The sequence below is a fragment of the Plecotus auritus genome, assembly GCF_963455305.1.
Source record: "Plecotus auritus genome assembly, chromosome: 3".
NCBI classification, from domain to species: Eukaryota; Metazoa; Chordata; class Mammalia; order Chiroptera; family Vespertilionidae; genus Plecotus; species Plecotus auritus.
The window spans coordinates 65,506,525-65,524,831 of NC_137772.1; the positions used below are offsets into that span (position 1 = coordinate 65,506,525).

At 38.8% G+C, this 18,307-nt stretch overlaps 1 protein-coding gene across 2 annotated transcripts in view; it reads left to right on the top strand.

The window, feature by feature from the left end:
- The window catches only part of KLF12 (KLF transcription factor 12), a 675,261-nt gene that overhangs the window by 502,780 nt on the left and 154,174 nt on the right, over positions 1-18,307 (top strand). For both annotated transcript variants that reach the window (XM_080660594.1, XM_080660593.1), the window contains one exon: positions 14,268-14,814. In XM_080660594.1, coding sequence (XP_080516720.1) covers positions 14,268-14,814 — 547 coding nt within the window. The remainder of the gene's footprint in view (positions 1-14,267; positions 14,815-18,307) is intronic.

An 18,307-nucleotide genomic window follows, 5' to 3' on the forward strand; every position in this document is an offset into this window, starting at 1 on the left:
TGATCCCAGGCCCTGGTCAGGACGAGTGTAGGAGGCAACCAATTGATGTGTCTCATATCCATGTTTCTCTCCCCTCTCTCTGCCTTCCCTTCCACTCTCTATAAAAAGCAATGGAAAAATATCCTTGGGTGAGGATTAACAACAACAATAAAGAATGAAAACTAATAAAATGAAGTCATCTGAACATACACACAAATACACACACATTGCATAAATAGATCATAAATACTTCAAGTTAAATATATGCATATTCTCACTACACACATTCCTCCCATAATTTTTAAGTACACTTTATGCTAAGAGATCACAGGAATGTATACATCATATGTGCTAACTAGCATTCATACCAATATATAAGCTATACCTACAGAGGTGCACATACTAATGTTTGCATTGTATAGGTTGGTGACATATGGAAGAAGTCGAGAAGGAAAAAATGAGAGGAAAAAGAATCTAAAAAGTTTGTTGGGTTTTTTTTGTTTTGCTTTTTTAAAGAGGGGGAATAGGATGATAGAGGAAAAGAGGCAGTAGTGCCTGGTTTCTCAAACTTGGCACTATTGATCTTTTGCCGTTGTTATGGAGACTGTCCTATCACCTTGCCCAGCATTGTGATAATCCCACATACCAGATGTGTAGATGAAATTGAAGACCATGGCATTGATAGGCAAAAGTCGAGTCAAATAAGATCAGCATAAAGGAGCTGAGCACAGTAAGCAAATAGGATAAGAGGAAAAAGGGAAATAGAATGAAATCCACAGAAAGCTTGCAGTAGAGTTTGGAAGGAAGGAGTAAAGTTAGGATGCTGGCATAGAGCATCCCACACAGAAGGGAATAGAGAGCATTTTCATTTGTTACCATGGAATACACACATACATTTATCATTGTATTAAATTATAAGATTTATAGTCTCCCTCCTGTGTATTACTTGCTGAATGATGGGAAAAAAATACAGAATCGTACCTAACTTTGGTTTAATTTTATATACATTAAAACTAAATTTTGGAAGCAGAAAGAACATTATCTTTCAACTTACTATTACTGAATATGTACTTAACAATTCTAGCTATGCATTTTCTATTTATTAAAAAAGTAAAACACTTCAAATTAACAAGTTTACAAAATGTGACACATGTGTTAGGTTTCAGATCCATTGGAAGTGTCCCCTTATCTCTTTCTTAAAAACAAAAAAACTACTTTGTAATATATTGAAACTAGCCATGTAAAGTTCTATAGTGAGAGAATTTTTTTAAATGGGAATTAATATTAACAACTTTTTTAATGAAGGAATGAGCTGATGGAAACTTTTACCTCTACTTATTGTTTATTAAGTTTCAGACATGGAGTAATTTCATAGATATAGTCAACTTTAGAGTTAATAAGGGCTTTGGGGAACAATAGGAGGTGTAGGAATGAGCTTTAATTAAGTGCTTACTTTGTACTAGGAACTGTGATAGGTGCTGGCTCATAGCCTCATTAGAGAAAGACACACAAGCCTGAGTGCTCTGGAAGCAAAGAGAGTGGTGTCGAATGCAGGGCAGGTGGAATCTGGCAAGGCTGGAGTTGGTAATAGATACTGGACTGTGCTAAAGCATAACTGAGGTCATTTTCAATGAGAAATTAAGGAGATGGTGAGTAAATTGGTCATATAAAGTATAACCTAAACTAGAACTCAGGCAAGTACCCTTTTTAGAGTGTCTCTCACCATTTACAACAGTTATAACCATTTATAATAGTTACTAGAGACCCAGTGCATGAAATTCGTGCACGAGAGGGGGTGTCCCTCAGCCCAGCCTGCACCCTCTCCAATCTGGGACCACTCGAGGGATGTCCGACTTACGGGCAGTAAGACATTCCTCTTACAATCCAGGACTGCTGGCTCCCAATTGCTCACCTGCCTGCCTTCCTGATTGCCCCTAACCGCTTCTGCCTGCCAGCCTGATCACCCCCTAAGCACTCCCCTGCCAGCCTGATTGATGCCTAACTGCTCCCCTGCCAGCCTATTTGCCCCTAACTGCCCTCCCTTGCAGGCCTGGTCCCCCCCAACTGCTCTCCCCTGCAGGCCTGGGTCCCCCCCAACTGCCATTCCCTGCAGGCCCGGTCACCCCCAACGTCCCTCCTCTGCCAGCCTGGTTACCCCTAACTGCCCTCCCCTGCAGGCTTGATTGCCCCCAACTGCCCTCCCTTGCAGGCCTGGTCCCTCCCGACTGCTGGCCATCTTGTGGTGGCCATCTTATGTCCACATGGGGGCAGGATCTTTGACCACATGGGGGCAGCCATCTTGTGTGTTGGAGTGATGGTCAATCTGCATATTAGTCTTTTATTAGATAGGATAGAGGTCTGGTGCATGGGTCAGGCCAGCTGGTTTCCCTGAAGGGTGTCCCGGATCAGAGTGGGGGTTCCCTAGGGGTGTGGGGGCCTGTGGTGGTTTGCAGGCTGGCCACGCCCCCTGGCAACCCAAGCGGAGGCCCTGGTATCTGGGATTTATTTATCTTCTACAATTGAATCTTTGTAGCCTGGAGTGGAGCCAAACCTTCTGCTAGCTCCGTGGCAGCAGCCATTTCTGTTGGGATTTATGTATCTTCTATAATTGAAACTTTGTAGCGTTAAGCGGAAGCAAAGGCAGGCCAGGGCTGCAGAAGCTTGGCTTCCTCCATCGCCAGGGGCAACCGTAGCCTCCTGCTCTCTCCAGTTCCGTGGCCGCAGCTTTTTCTGTTGGGATTTATTTATCTTCTATAATTCAAACTTTGTAGCCTTAAGCGGAGGCTGAGGCAGGCCAGGGCTGTAGAAACTTGGCTTCCTCCATCACCAGGGGCAACCCTAGCCTCCTGCTCTCTCCAGCTCCATGGCTGCTGCCATTTTTGTTGGGATTTATTTATCTTCTATAATTGAAACTTTGTAGCCTGGAGTGGAGGCCTGGGCCGGCAAGGGCAGGTGGAAAGTTTGGCTTCCTCCATTGCTGGGAAAACCCAAGCCTCCCTCCTGCTCTCTGTGGCCGCATCCATCTTGGTGGGTTTATTTGCATATTCGTTCCTGATTGGCTGGTGGGCATGGTTTGTGGGTGTAGCGGAAGTACAGTCAACTTGCATATTACTCTTTTATTAGATAGGATGCTTTATTGCACTGCTCTTTTTTATTTTTTCAATATATTTTATTGATTTTTTTACAGAGAGGAAGGGAGAGGGACAGAGAGTTAGAAACATCGATGAGAGAGAAACATCGATCAGCTGCCTCTTGCACACCCCCCACTGGGGATGTGCCCAGAACCAAGGTGCATGCCCTTGACCGGAATCAAACATGGGACCCTTGAATCCGCAGGCTGACGCTCTATCCACTGAGCCAAACCAGTCAGGGCTATTGCACTGCTCTTATCAAGGAATATACATCATTAGTCAAAAATAAAATGATGTATTTTTTTTTATTTCTGAGTGGTAGCTGTAAGAGAAAGGGAGAAAAAGAAATTAAATAGATAATAAGCTGATTTCTCTACTTAGATTTCTAATTTTCCTGCTAAAAATCTAATTAGGCTTTTGGTTTTTCCATTTTATTCTCTCATCTTTACACGTTTCTTTGAAACATATCAAATACTGCGTGGCCAGGGCACAAAATGCGAATGCTATTCCTAGATTAAGAATGATTTTTCTAGGTGCCTAATGTGAAAACAAACAGAAACTAAATAAGAAATGCATGATAATATGGATCACTGCAGTCTCCTTCATGCCATTACATTTGTTTTGGGCAAGGTATATTGGGAAAGTGAGTTGGTGCCTGGACAGCTGTCCAAGCTGTGATCATTCTTATACTCTCTTCAGTTGGACATTGGCAATGCTAATTGCATATGAACTCCATGAAAACATTTCTTATATTCTCTTTCTCCCTCTTCCAGAGCTGACAAGGGCAGCATGGGGGAAATAAGTTCAGTCTTAAGAATTACTCTTAGGTTTAGATCACAGATCTACATTACATTGTGGTCTTGGTAGGAGTGTCACCTGTACACTGAAAGGTCAAGGGTTCTATTCTGAATCAGGGAACATACCTCATGTGGGTTCGATCCCCACCCTACCACCTTTGGGAGGCAACCAATTGATGTTTTTTCGTTGTCTCCTTATCTCTTTGCCCCTCTGTCTCTCTTTCTCTCCCTTTCTCACTCTAAAAATCAGTTAAAATGTCCTCAGATGAGGATTAAAATATCAAATCAATACGTTGTACACTTGAAACTAATAAAATGTTCCTTGTCGATTATACCTTAATAAAATGTGGTTATATAAATATCTCTCAGGTGAGGTTTCATTGTCTCTGATATTTGATGTATGCCACTACTATGTGATCCTATCTAATAAAAGAATAATATGCAAATTAACCATCACTTCGCTACACCCACAAGACATGCCCACCAGCCAATCAGGAGCGAGTATGCAAATTAACCCCAACCAAGATGGCTGCGGCCACGGAGCGAGCAGGAGGGAGGCTTGGGTTTCCCCGGCGATGAAGGAAGTCCAGCTTTCCACACACCCCAGTGGGCCCAGGCCTCTGCTCAACGCTACAAAGTTTCAATTATAGAAGATAAATAAATCCCAACAAAAATGGTGGCAGCCACGGAGCTGAAGAGAGCAGGAGGCTAGGGTGGCCCCTGGCAATGGAGGAAGCCAAGCTTCTGCAGCCCTGGCCTGTCTTGGCATTCTCTTAAGGCTACAAAGTTTGAATTAAAGTAGATAAATAAATCCCAACAGAAATGGCTGCCGCCATGGAGCAAGCAGAAGGCTTGGCTCCGCTCCAGGCTACAAAGTTTCAATTGTAGATGATAAATAAACCCCAGATACCAGGGCCTCTGCTTGGATCACCAGGGGGCGTGGCCGCCCTACAAACCACCACAGGCCCCTCGCCCAGGCTGCCCCACACCCCAAGGGAAACCCCCACCCTGATCCGGGACACCCTTCAGGTCAAACCAGCTGGCCCCAACCCATGCACCAGGCCTCTATCCTATCTAATAAAAGAATAATATGCAGATTGACCATCACTCCAACACACAAGATGGCTGCCCCCATGTGGTCAAAGATCCTGCCCCCATATGGACACAAGATGGCCACCACAAGATGGCCACCAGGGGAGGGCAGTTGGGAGGGACCAGGACTGCAAGGGAGGGCAGTTGTGGGCGATCAGGCCAGCAGGGGAGGGCAGTTGGGAGGGACCAGGCCTGCAAGGGAGGGTAGTTGGGGGCAATCAAGCCTGCAGGGGAGGGCAGTTAGGGGTAACCAGGCCGGCAGAGGAGGGAAGTTGGGGGTGACCGGGCCTGCAGGGAAGGGCAGTTGGGGGGGGACTTAGGCCTGCAGGGGAGAGCAGTTGGGGGGGACCAGGCCTGCAGGGGAGGGCAGTTAGGGGTGACCAGGCCTGCAGGATAGGGCAGTTAGGGGCAAACAGGCTGGTAGGGGAGCAGTTAGGCATCAATCAGGCTGGCAGGGGAGTGGTTAGGGGGTGATCAGGCTGGCAGGCAGAAGCGGTTAGGGGCAATCAGGAAGGCAGGCAGGCGAGCAGTTGGGAGCCAGCAGTCCTGGATTGTGAGAGGAATGTCCGACTGCCCTTTTAAGCCCGATCCAGTGGGATCGGGCTTAAAAGGGCAGTCGGACATCCCTCGAGGGGTCCTAGATTGGAGAGGGTGCATGCTGGGCTGAGGGACACACACCCCCATGCACGAATTTCGTGCACTGGGCCTCTAGGTTAATTATAAAAATAACAAGTCTTGATGGTAAACATTTTGTGAAATAAAATTAAGTTCCATCTGATAGCAAATTGATTATGGTAAACATTATTGCATATTTCAAAATATATAACTCGCACAAACATTGCTTTAGGCACTGGAGTGAGACTCTGGCCTATGGTGAATGAACTTTTTCATCTCCATAAAGCATGTTTTTCTCTCATGTATAGTGAAACTCTAATATTTTAAATTATCAGTCACTGAATGATAATAATTTAAAACCAAGGAACAAACAATTTTAATCGTGAGGTAGAAAAGATAAGCTTATAACACTTGCCTCTTTTTTTTCATAATTTACAAATGTTGTGAAAATAGTTTTGGATTATTAATTTTACAAAGAATGGTAGACAAAATAATAGACAAAAATGGATCTCATTGCTAGCGTTAATGTTGAATTCCATTTTTCTTAAAAAATAATTAGTGGCTTTATACTTTATTACAAATTTAGACTTACAGAATAATTTGGCAGATTGTATCTAAGAATTCCATATACCTCAATACTGAACAGTTTCTATTTTATTAGAGTCTTGCACTAGTGTGGCACATTTGTTACATTTAATTATCTAATGAACCTATATTGGTACATTGTTGTTAAGTAATGTCCATAGTTTACATTAAGGCTCATTCTTTGTGTTGTACAGTTCTATGGGTTTTGACTAATGCATGTTGACATGTAAACAACATTGCAGTAACATACAGAAGAGTTTTGCTGCCCTAAAAATCCCCTATGCTTCACTTATTCATCTCTCCCCTCCCACCCCCAAAGCCCCTGGCAACCACTGATCTTTTCACTGTCTCTATAATTTTGCCTTTTCTAAAATGTCATATAATTGCAAACATAAAATTTATTTTTAGGACATCTATGTATGTTTTTTAGATTCAGTTTGATAGCAGTTATAAGAAAACAGGAGCAAAACTAACTTCCTAGACTTCCTTTTTCTCATGTGTTTTAATGATATGACTTTTTTATCTCATTTGACCAGGTAAATAAGATTTAAGTGATTTAATATCTTGAACACAATGTTCTTATCTAGCAAGTGTGTGATTCAGTATTCACCAATTATACTAGTATTGTGATATTATTTATTTGTTAAATATGTATGTATTTACATATAACATATAAACATTATGTTCATGTCCAAACATGCTTGTCAGTATTTTCATTAGGAAATGTCTGCTATTAATGCATAAACTGAATCCCCTCTATCTTCCACCACCATATAGAAGAATCCCTCTTACCTCATACTAACTCCCATGCACGTGCCAAACCAGTTTCAGATTTGCAGTCAACTGTAAACATAGATTCTGATTGCTTTGCATAAATAATATGATTCATGAAAGCCTGGGAAATAAATAGGTAATGAAAAACATAATAACTAGGAAAGAAGGAAAATTTGGAATAAATTTATGTGTGTGCTGAACCCTTTTTTAAGGCTAGCATTTTTAGTTCATTTATGAAAGCATAGAAAATATATAAAAGCACAAAGAGTTCATTATGTTATGCATATGTTCTGAATTTTCTCAAAGAATCAAATATTTCTTAAACTAACACTTGAGAGATTAATATAAAGCAATTGAATTAAATATTCAAAATAATTCCCCCTTACATGTAAGTAGATAACTCATTCAGTACTTTCAAAACCAAGTTCCAGATTGTCAGTGTAGGATATTTGTACTCGTTTCCTTTTATTCTTTCTCTATGCTTTTAGAGCAGCTACATTTTATCTCTCATTCTATCTCTCATTGTTTAGTCTACTTGGCTTTAATTTTTTTCTTGGCAGTTTTCTAAATTCACACTTAAACAACACTGGTTTTTAAGAGTTTGCCCTTGAACATGTAAAGAATAAAAACCACTGGACTGAAAACAAGGTAAATGATGACCATGAGGGCCCGGGCCCATGCAAGACCAATCTTGAAAAATAGGCTCTCCTTTTTAGTAAAATAAAACAATATAGTGGAATGTGAAGTGCAGGCTCTATTCACAAATGGGTTTTCAGTGACATTTATACTTAGAGCAAAAATGGTCAAAGTTGCAGGTTTTTTGCTTTAAGCTTGGTGCTCATATCTTGATACTTTCATTTACTAACTCAGGAAAGGAAGACACGAAAACTAAGGTATGTACCTACTATGCATTTCCTGTAAAGAAAGGAATTCAGCTCTTTAATTAAAATGTATCTCCACTTAAAATAATGGTATATAATTTAAGTGCTCAAATGACCACAAGATACAGACTCCTAGATTTAGTTTCTTTCCTTTTTTTACGTGCAATGCACACTTAAGTTTCTTTAAGCACCTCCCATAAAAAAACAACATGTTCGATTACTCACAAATTCAGACAGTGAAACTTACATAAACTAGTTTTCTGAGACACACAAAAAAACAAATATTGCTTTGCTGTTTTCATCCCACAATAAGACTGTTAAAGAATGGTTAGCATCCCAAAGCAATCATTTTAATTTATTTATATAGTGTTATAAAGGATACAAACTGAACTATGGATTGATAAAGGTTATTTAAATCGTGGCAGCAAGAATTCAGGCCAGTTAAAGTGTATTCCATCAACTGTACATGATCATCCTGTGGACCAATCTAATGAAGCTCAAAAATACAGAAACCAATTAAATAGTTTCAGATTATTTTCTTCTATACCTTAAGAGAAATTGTTTTGTGTAATCTAAAAATGCTCACAATATTCCTACTTGTTCAGCTACTTTTGTAATATACAGTGTTTGGCAAACACTGTACCTCGGTGTGGCTGAATTATCCTACATCAGAATATATCTTACTCTGAGTTCAGTAAATGTATAACTTTTGAGAGTTATAGTAATAGATTAGGTTGTGTTTGGAATTTTTAGTTCTGAGAGGGGAAACTCCGGTATTTCCCTCTCACTGTTCTCACTATTACTTAAAAGCACTTACTGCCTTTAATTCAATCTTTACAACAATTGTATGAGTTTGGGATTAATATTACTCTTTTTTAAGTAGATAAGCTCAAACCTAGAGAATTTTAATGATGATACCAAGATTGCCAGCAAATAAATAAAGTTTAAGTCCTTTGTATCCAAATCAAATTTTCTTTATAATAGCCACACGACAGGCTTTTAAAACAAAGATTCTTGAAATAGTTAAGCCAGGAGCCATGTATTGTTAGGCAAACCACTTTACAATCTTTTCTAAAAACTGCCATGAAATTATATCTCAGAATTTATAAGGATAACATTAAACATTTATTTAAATGCTGGCTGACTGGCTGGCTGAAGAGATGAATGAATTGTTAGATAGTTGGAGACATCCTGTTTGTGTGTGCAAGTGTGTGTGTGTGTGTGTGTGTGTGTGTGTGTGTGTGTGTGTGTGTGTACGTATGCCACTTCTCTAAAAATCCCTGGTGCCATTAATTTAAAAACAGGCTTATAAATCTTGGGTAGCAATTAACAGAATATTGTCTAACCATGACTACCCATAATCTCTGAAGGGCTTTCCAAAGATAAGGAGGTGTTCAGACATTTCTTTTTTCTCTTTTTAAGATCTCCTTGTGATTAAAATATATGACTAGTGTAAAAAATGCTTTTTATTCAACTGATACTAGTGGATGACTGTAGGAAACACATCCAATACACTGGGTACTAACACATAGTTTTTAGATTCACTTTTACATTCACTCAACAAAATGCCAAGAGGTGAAGCTGTATTTTACATGTTTGTTCAGGAAAATGATTATGTGATTAGAAAAACACACATGTAATCTCCAGATCACTGAGAGGAATATGTTCACAGAATATTATGTATAATATTTATTTTGTGAATAAAAGTGGCTTTAAGACTTTCGGAGAAAGTGATAGTGTGACAAAATAATCTTGTTTCTATTTATCTTTATGTTTTCATGTACATGTTTTTATGAAGTATACTAGTGGCCCGGTGCATGAAATTCATGCACGGGGGGGGAGGGGAGTTTCCTCAGCTCAGCCTGCACCCTCTCCAATCGGACATCCCTCTTGCAATCTGGGACCACTGGCTCCTAACCGCTCACCTGCCTGACTGCCTGATTGCCCTTAACTGCCTCTGCCTGATTGCCCCTAACCCCTCTGCCTGCCTGCCTGCCTGATCACCCCTAACTGCTCTCCCCTGCTGGCCAATTTGGTTCTGACTGGTTGGTTTCTATGCCAGTCAGCGTCAAAAGCTCCACCTCCTAGGCAGCCATTGGCTCTTCACAGCTCACCCAGATTTGGTTCTGATTGATCGGTTTCTATGCCAGTCAGCGTCTCTGGGCCTATCTCAGGGCCTGATCAGAGAGGTGGGGCTGATCAGCAGCCCCCACGGTGGCCTGGAGAGAAACAGAGGCATGGCTGCTGGCAAAGCCCAGAGAGAAAGAGGCAACGGCTGATCAACAGCTGCCACGGAGGCTATGGATCAGACCCTGCCTCTCTCTCTGAGCCTCTCTCCAGGCCTGATCCTAAGCCCCCTCGGCAGTCAGTGCTGGGTCACTGTGCCCACACCAGCGGCAGTCAGTGCTGGGTCGCCACGGCAACCCAGCACTGACTGCAGGACTGGCTTCCGGTGTTCAGTAGAGCCTTCGGTTGTTTTGGACGTTACGGACCCTGGGTTTTTATATATTAGGATTGTTATGTTTATAAAACAATAACACTTGATGCACTTTTGTATGTATTTACACAATCATTTCTTGACACGTTTATTTAAAATTTTACTTGTAGACCCTTTTAAGTGATACATAATATTTTCAAAAATGAAATTACTTTCATTCTCTGACAAAAATCCAGTCTTTTCTTACAATCTCTGTGTCTTTAAAGGTGTGGGTTTTTTTCAGATAATATTGAATTTAATGTTGAATCATGTCCTCCACACCAGGGTGATGAACAGTGAAAAATCAGCTAAAATTACCATTCCCAGGCAAAACTCTTAATGAGCTTTAAAACAAACAACAAAAGCAACCAAGTTTAGTTGACACTAGTCCATCAGTGTTGTATCAAGAATTGCCCAGTTAATAATAAAGGGAAAATTTTAGGATGGAACCCTTTATTTGTTCTTTTTACAGAAGTTTCTCTTCCTCAATATGCTACGGCTTACAACTTTTCTTATTATTTGTGGTCTTCTCAGTGTCTCTACCCCTTAGTTTTCTGATAACATACCCATATCTTTTCTCGCTTTCTCAAATATGTATAGTCCTTTCATTTAACTGTTAAAGGGAAGCTCTGTGTACTTCTCTTTCAGTGTTTTCCCATGGTTTCTCTCAGCTTTTGTTCTCTCTTGGTTGTTTCCTGTGCTCCCCATCACCTCACTGTAGCCACTCATTCATGGATTCAAATATCAGAACCAGTCCATTTCAGTGTTCCACTTTCTGAAGAAAAGAAATGAATTCCTAATACTGATTTCAGGATCAAATCACTCAGGTCTTTTCTCTGTCCTAAAAGGAGGAACAAGAGTATGCCATAGCTGTTTTGAAACCATATTTCCGCAGTATTGCTGGTTTATGTATGTGTACGTTCAGCCTAAAGCTGGAATTGTGGGTGGCTTTGCCTTTCACGTTTTCACTGTAGAAGCGATTAGTATGGGCTGTGAGGATATGCTATTATGTCAACACTGTAAACAGATGAATGGTGCAATAAGGATTTTGTCCTCTTAATACTGATGAGGCATTGTTTTTGGACATGTTGGCTCCATTTTAATTGCTACATATGGAAAAGGAACCAGCATGTGCCTCTGTGATGTTTATGCTTATATATTCATGCATAATGTGCCTGCAAGGTTCCACATAAGATAATCTGTAGTTCAAAGATTTGGTGTATCCTTCCTAATTTTTATGATCATTTTGTATATTTTGGCATAAGCTCATACAAAAGCTATGTAGTTCTCGAGTTTTTGAAAGCTCCTGTGGGTTATTAATGTACAGTTTTCATAGCTTTCTAATATATACAACAGAATTATAAGAGAAACACTCTTCTAGTATTGTAAAACCGCTTTAAGAGTAAATATTTTTCCTATTGAGGGACTAAGCAGCTACCTTCAAAAGGTGGACTCCTGTTCATAATCTGGGGAATTCTAAGCCAGTTACAAAGCTCAGGGAAGTTTGATACCTCAGAAGCCATCTCTTTACAAAGAAGCTCTGTACTAGTATGTATCACCTTCGGTATTGTCATAATTTGCTAAAGAAGTCTTTTGTTTACTTTATAAAATGTTTTTACAATGGTGAATTACATCTCAGCCCTTGGTTTGTAAACCTATGTAGGAAGCTTGTGTGTAAGTAGATATTTGAGGAGAATAATGTGTGATGAAAGTAGTCACTATTTCCAAAATTAGAATTTTGAAATGTCTTAATACAGTACAAAGAGAAAATTTAATCAAGACTATATCTGAAGTCAAAAGGTATTGGATAACATAGTCTTAATGACATATTTTATAATTATAATGATAGATCATTTGCGATGTTTTATGAAAGCAGCCTTTCATAAAATAACAGGATTTCTATGTGGCTATAACATACTAATGAGAAACATAATGTTCTACAAAGTAATTAGGTGATAATGCTGGGAAGCAATTGAAAAAGTGTTCTAGTTAGAAAACTGGTTAATGATAACAGCTTTTTATAAAAGTAGTTGTTCATGGTGTTCATATTTTTTTGTGTCTTAATGTCTGAAAAGATTAAAACTTATTTCTCAATTTCAGCATATAAATGAAATATTGTTATTTAGAATTTCATGCAGGAAATATTTTGGGTGATTCATTTTTATATTTTCTAATTTTATCGTTCTGTAGGTCAGTAACCATGTTATCTTAGAAGCAAAAAAAAAAAACCAAAAAACACAATAACAAAAAAACATCAATTCATTTCCCCTTTTTAGTTGATCTGGTACAATTGTTGACTTTTTTTTTTCTTTTCTCATTGTTGCAAGATAAAATTTTCTTACACTAATGCCTATTATATGTTCTGAATGGAGTTATAGCTTATATTCTATAAAAGAAAATTTTAAGAAAGATGTTTTGTTCCTTTAAGTGTATGTTGAAGTTTTTTGGGGAATAGCAAACCAAAATCTTTTACAATGAAATGTACCAATTTCATATAATTTTAGGCATTGTTGTTCTGATAACATAATGAAGCTGAAAAGGCGTTTTTGGTTTTCATATAATAGAACAATAATGTCTATACTAGCCTGGTCAAGTTAGATTTAAACTCTCTGTTAAGGCTGACACATGCCAAGTGAATTCTTGAGCCATATGGGCCTCAGAAGTAGGCATCCAATAAATACTTGTTGAACTTATGGGTAGTTGAATATAAGAATAAATTATACTAGTATTAATGCCCAGGAATAAAATGCTGCGTCCATTAGTCTGGGCAAAATCTTGGAGTCATTATTATTATTATTATTAAAATTTGCTCATTGAAACTTAAAAGAATGAGCCCACATGTGGGTCAGTTGGTTGTCAGCCCATACACCAAAAGGTTGTGGGTTTGATTCCTGGTCAGGCACATATTTGATCCCTGATTGGGGCACATATGAGAGGCAGCCCATTGATGTTTCTCTCTGACATCCATCTCTCTCTCTCTCTCTCTCTCTCTCTCTCCCTCCCTCCTTCCCTCCTTTCCTCCCTCTTTCTTTCCATCCCTTCCTCTCTCTCAAATCAATAAAAACATTAAAAAAAACATTAAAAGAATAACATTGAATTTGGTCAAATTATTATCATTATCTTAAGTTAAACAAGACAGTCATAGACAATTTAAAATTTCCAGAAAAAAATGGTTTCCCTGAGATTATTATTTTCTAAAAGCCATATTATAATAGTTGTGTAAATTATTTTGAGAAAAAAATGTTGTCATCACTAAGTTAAGTTATAATCTAATTGTTAGGAATGATTTGTATTAATGCTCATGAGAATTGTACGGTATCTTTTTCAGCAAACATGAAACTTTTCCCAGTATCATTGCCCGGCAACATTATGCCTCCAGATTATGATAATGTTGGATAAGCGTTAGATTGTAAAATCGTGGAACCTAGAGCTGGAACGATGTTTCAGGTTATCTAATCAGAATTCCATTAGTTTATAACTGAGGAAATTGAGACTCATAAATGAAGGGTGGATAAAACCAACAAAATGAATGTTTTTAATTAAATAGGTTGTATTTGTAGTTTTAAGTAGGTAATGCTTTATATACTGCACTTGTCTTTTAGAACATTTTCTATAAAATGCTATTCACTATTAGGTTCCTATGTCCTCCTTCCTCCTCCATAACACACTTATTTCACTGGACTTTAATGGCTCTGCCTGTCTCTCCCAACAGGATGGAAGTGTCTTTATAGCAGAGGCCTGTGTTACTCTGTCTAGTACTTTTGTACTCTCAACTTTAATCATAATTGGCACAGAGCAATCCTTGAACTATTTGGGGAACAGATTAATGTCTCATAGCAATAAGAAAAATTAACAATCATTCCAGTAAAAAAATCTTGCACCTATTAAAATGTATGACCAACGAAGATAAATGTGTGTTCCATTTTTCTCCCCACAGTCTCCAAACGTCCACAACTACCCCGATATGGAAGCTGTTCCTCTGTTGTTAAATAATGTGAAAGGGGAGCCCCCGGAGGACTCGTTATCTGTAGATCACTTCCAGACACAAACTGAGCCAGTGGACTTATCTATCAACAAAGCCAGGACATCCCCCACAGCCGTTTCGTCGTCTCCAGTTTCCATGACAGCGTCTGCCTCCTCACCTTCTTCAACTTCAACCTCTTCCTCATCTTCTAGTCGTCCAGCCTCCTCCCCAACTGTTATAACATCAGTATCTTCAGCATCATCTTCGTCAACAGTATTAACTCCAGGGCCCCTTGTTGCCTCGGCATCTGGTGTAGGAGGCCAGCAGTTTTTGCACATTATCCATCCTGTACCACCGTCAAGTCCCATGAATTTACAGTCTAACAAACTGAGTCACGTTCACCGCATCCCCGTGGTGGTACAGTCGGTGCCTGTTGTCTACACAGCTGTGCGATCACCTGGAAATGTGAACAACACTATTGTAGTGCCGCTTTTGGAGGATGGGAGAAGTCATGGCAAAGGTAAGGGACACAAGTGAAGCCTCGATTTATTTCAGCACTAGAGGTAACTCTTCTTTTATTCAGTGAGCGGACCCTAAATCACATGCAATACAGTACACCCAATCGAGTTCTGTGTCCAGCACAGAGCCATTGAGAGCAGGAACTAAACTCAGGTTTACATAGGTATACAATTCAATGTTACTTACTATATGTTTTATGTTTCAAGTCATTTAATGTCAGAATTCAAATCTTTAAATTTGCAAAATAATGTTTACCTTCAAATACCCAGATGAAAAGCACAATCTATAGAGTAACTGCTTATAAGTATAAATGCATAAATCTCTCATAGAAATTATCCATTGAGAAATTTTTAAACAGTGAATCAGGATGTTTCTTCTTGCAATTTTTCAGATTGCAACTTACTTGGATGACAATGACATAAAATGCCATGAAGTTGTAATGCTTGAAATCTGATCATTCGCTTTTCAGTAACTTATAAGTTAAGTGGACATTAAAAGAATTTTAAAGTTAGGTGTTTGGCTACAAAATTATCATGTAGCTTGAGTTCTTATCTTTATACTAGTAGCCCTGTCCACGAATCCATGCTCCAGTAGCTCGCTGCCACCCTTCAGTAGCTCTCTGCCCGCTGCCCCACCCTCCTGTAGCTCCCTCCGTCCTCCCCCCCCCGCCCTCCCTCATAGCTTGCTGCCCTGCCCCCTCCTGTAGCTCTCCACCGCCTGCTTGTAGCTTGCTTCCCCACCCTCCTGCTGATCTGTGATCCGGTCCTTACATGGTCGGTAGTTACACTTCATGACGTATCGACCATTTGCATATTACATCTTTATTATATAGGATATGTCTTAAGTTATTATTTTAGATAGCAGGATGGCTCAGTGTGATGGAAATATTTCAACATACAATATTAATATTCCCTCTGGGGTTTAGAAGGCAGGAAGATATATTGCTACATGACTTTAATAATATCTAGTTAGTTAACTATATATGATAGCATGAAGTTATTTATCTATTTCTAAGTTCCTTTTTTCCACAGTTTATTAGAAGGAACTTGTAATAGCATCATGTTTGAGATTTTTCTTTTTCCCTTCCCATAAATCTAAAAAGTAAGCCACCCTTCTATAGAAATGTAAAGTGCCTATGATCATTGATTCATTCCCTTTTAAACTGAATACAAATGTATGTATTTTGTCTTCATAACTTTGAAATGATGATGGATTAAGACTTTATGTTGTATTTTTGCTTTGAATACCATATTAGTATTGAGGCCTATAATTAAAAGATGATTGATGAATACATAAAACATTGCCTTCTCATAAATGCTAGTAAACCTGGATATTTAGGCTGTTATGTAAGGCCGGCTTCAATGCGTAGGAATAACATTGGATTGTGTACTTAGAGAAATTTTTGCAAACATATACTACAGAGCTGTGCATTCACTTTTGGCAAGGAAATACATTTTACCTTCCCAGTTTTAACAAGTGAAAAATCTCATGACTCACAGCAATCAGAGATTTTAGGCTGCAATCTTGAGAAGTATACTGTACTTACTGACTATTTCCCTTTTGTGCTTTTATGGGCAAAGGCCAGGAACTAGTTCCACCATCGTCTTCATGAATAGCTAGAAGAAAAAGAGGGAGTAGGGGAGCCTTTTTATGGATTTTAGTTAAGCTGAACCCTCTTTGATATTACTAATACTTTTGAACAAAATGAGCTAATAGATTTAAATAATAACATAACTGATGACACATCAGGTATTTCTTACCTATATAATAAAAGCCTAAGCGACCGTTATGGTGGAACGACCAGAACAACCAGTTGCTATGATGTGCACTGACCACCAGGGGGCAGACACTCAATGCAGGAGCTGCTCCCTGGTGGTCAGTGTGCTCCCACAGGGGGAGCACTGCTCATCCAGAAGCCGGGCTCACGGCTGGCGAGCGCAGCGGTGGTGGCAGGAGCCTCTCCCAACTCTGCTAAGGAGCAGCGAGCAAGCAGGCGGTAAGGAGTGAGGGGTCCCGGACATCCCCCAAGGGGTCCCAGACTGTAAAAGGGCGCAGGCCAGGCTGAGGGACCCCCGCCTCCCCAGTGCATGAATTTTGTGCACCAGGCCTCTAGTCTTTTATAATTATAGATTTTTCCACATTGTATTTTGGACTTTATTTTCTCCCAACTTATTCCATATCCATTAAAACTGTCCAATTCCTTCTGTTGTTTTTATTTTTGAATATTAAAGCTACATTCAATATTATTTTGTATTAGTTTCAGATGTACAACACAGTAATTATAGATGTTTTTATAATTTTTTTAAGAATTAGGAATTAGCAAATGACAAAAATATAATTTTGCATGTTACATTATTTTATATATGTGTGTATGTGTATACCATAGAACATAGAATCCACTCTTTGTCTGGTACCACTTAAGGGAAATATTACTTTTATTCTGAAATTGATTGATTTTAACATTGTTCATGACTTCTTTATAATTTTGGTCCACTAATGAAGGAATAAAAGAGATATCTCTTTCATTTACCATTATCATTTTTGATGGGAGAGATTATTTTTATTTAAAGTGTATTATAAAGTATATTGCCAAAATGCCAAAATTTAATTTTCTGGAAAATATATCTTTGCAGAAGACTTTATTAAAATTCAGGCTGTAATTTGTTCTCTACATGCGTATATTTGTTAGTTATATTCAGTGTTGTTTACTCAAAAGTTTTCTTATATAAAAATGAATATATAACCATAAACACACTGGACTGTGATGTGGGCATTAGGTGCGTGGGATTTGGAATCAAGATGGTATGGGTTAGAATTCTGGGTCTCTCATTTACAGCTTTGGATTTAGGGAAGTTATTTAGTCTCACTAATCTTTTTTTTCTTTAGTGATAAAATGGGATTAAAAACATGATCGATCCTTGAAGATTCTTAGGAAGATTAAGCAAGAGATCATGTGTAAATGTCTAGCATTAATCAGCTATCCATACATGTTTGCAGTTATTTTTAATTATTATCTCCCCTCTCAAATACACAAAGCAATAATGTTCAGAATGTTTTTCTCTATTTTGTAAAAACAAAGTTGGAGGAAATAAAAACTTCCTGAATTTTAAAATGAAAAACTGCCCCTGAGAAGTTGGTACAGAAATGCCTCTCAGAGTTTTTACTACAACAGATTATAAGGGATGAGAGTTTAGTATGAGAAATTGTCTGGAAACACCCCATATTTTCTGTTTTTATTAGTTGATATTAAGTTTTTATAATCGCCACATTCTACAAATATTGCTATAGTATTTTATAAGTTTTTTATTGTTTAACTGATTAATTAGATGATGGTAAAAGTGTCTAGTGGAGGAAGTCTGCCTACCTCCCCAAATAAATAAAGGAAAGGGTATTTCGGTAGTTTCTTAAGTCTTTATTTTGCACATATGCAGTTGGGCATTAGGCCAGCAATAAAATGCCTGAGTGATAAAGGGATCCCCTATTTCCATTCCCAC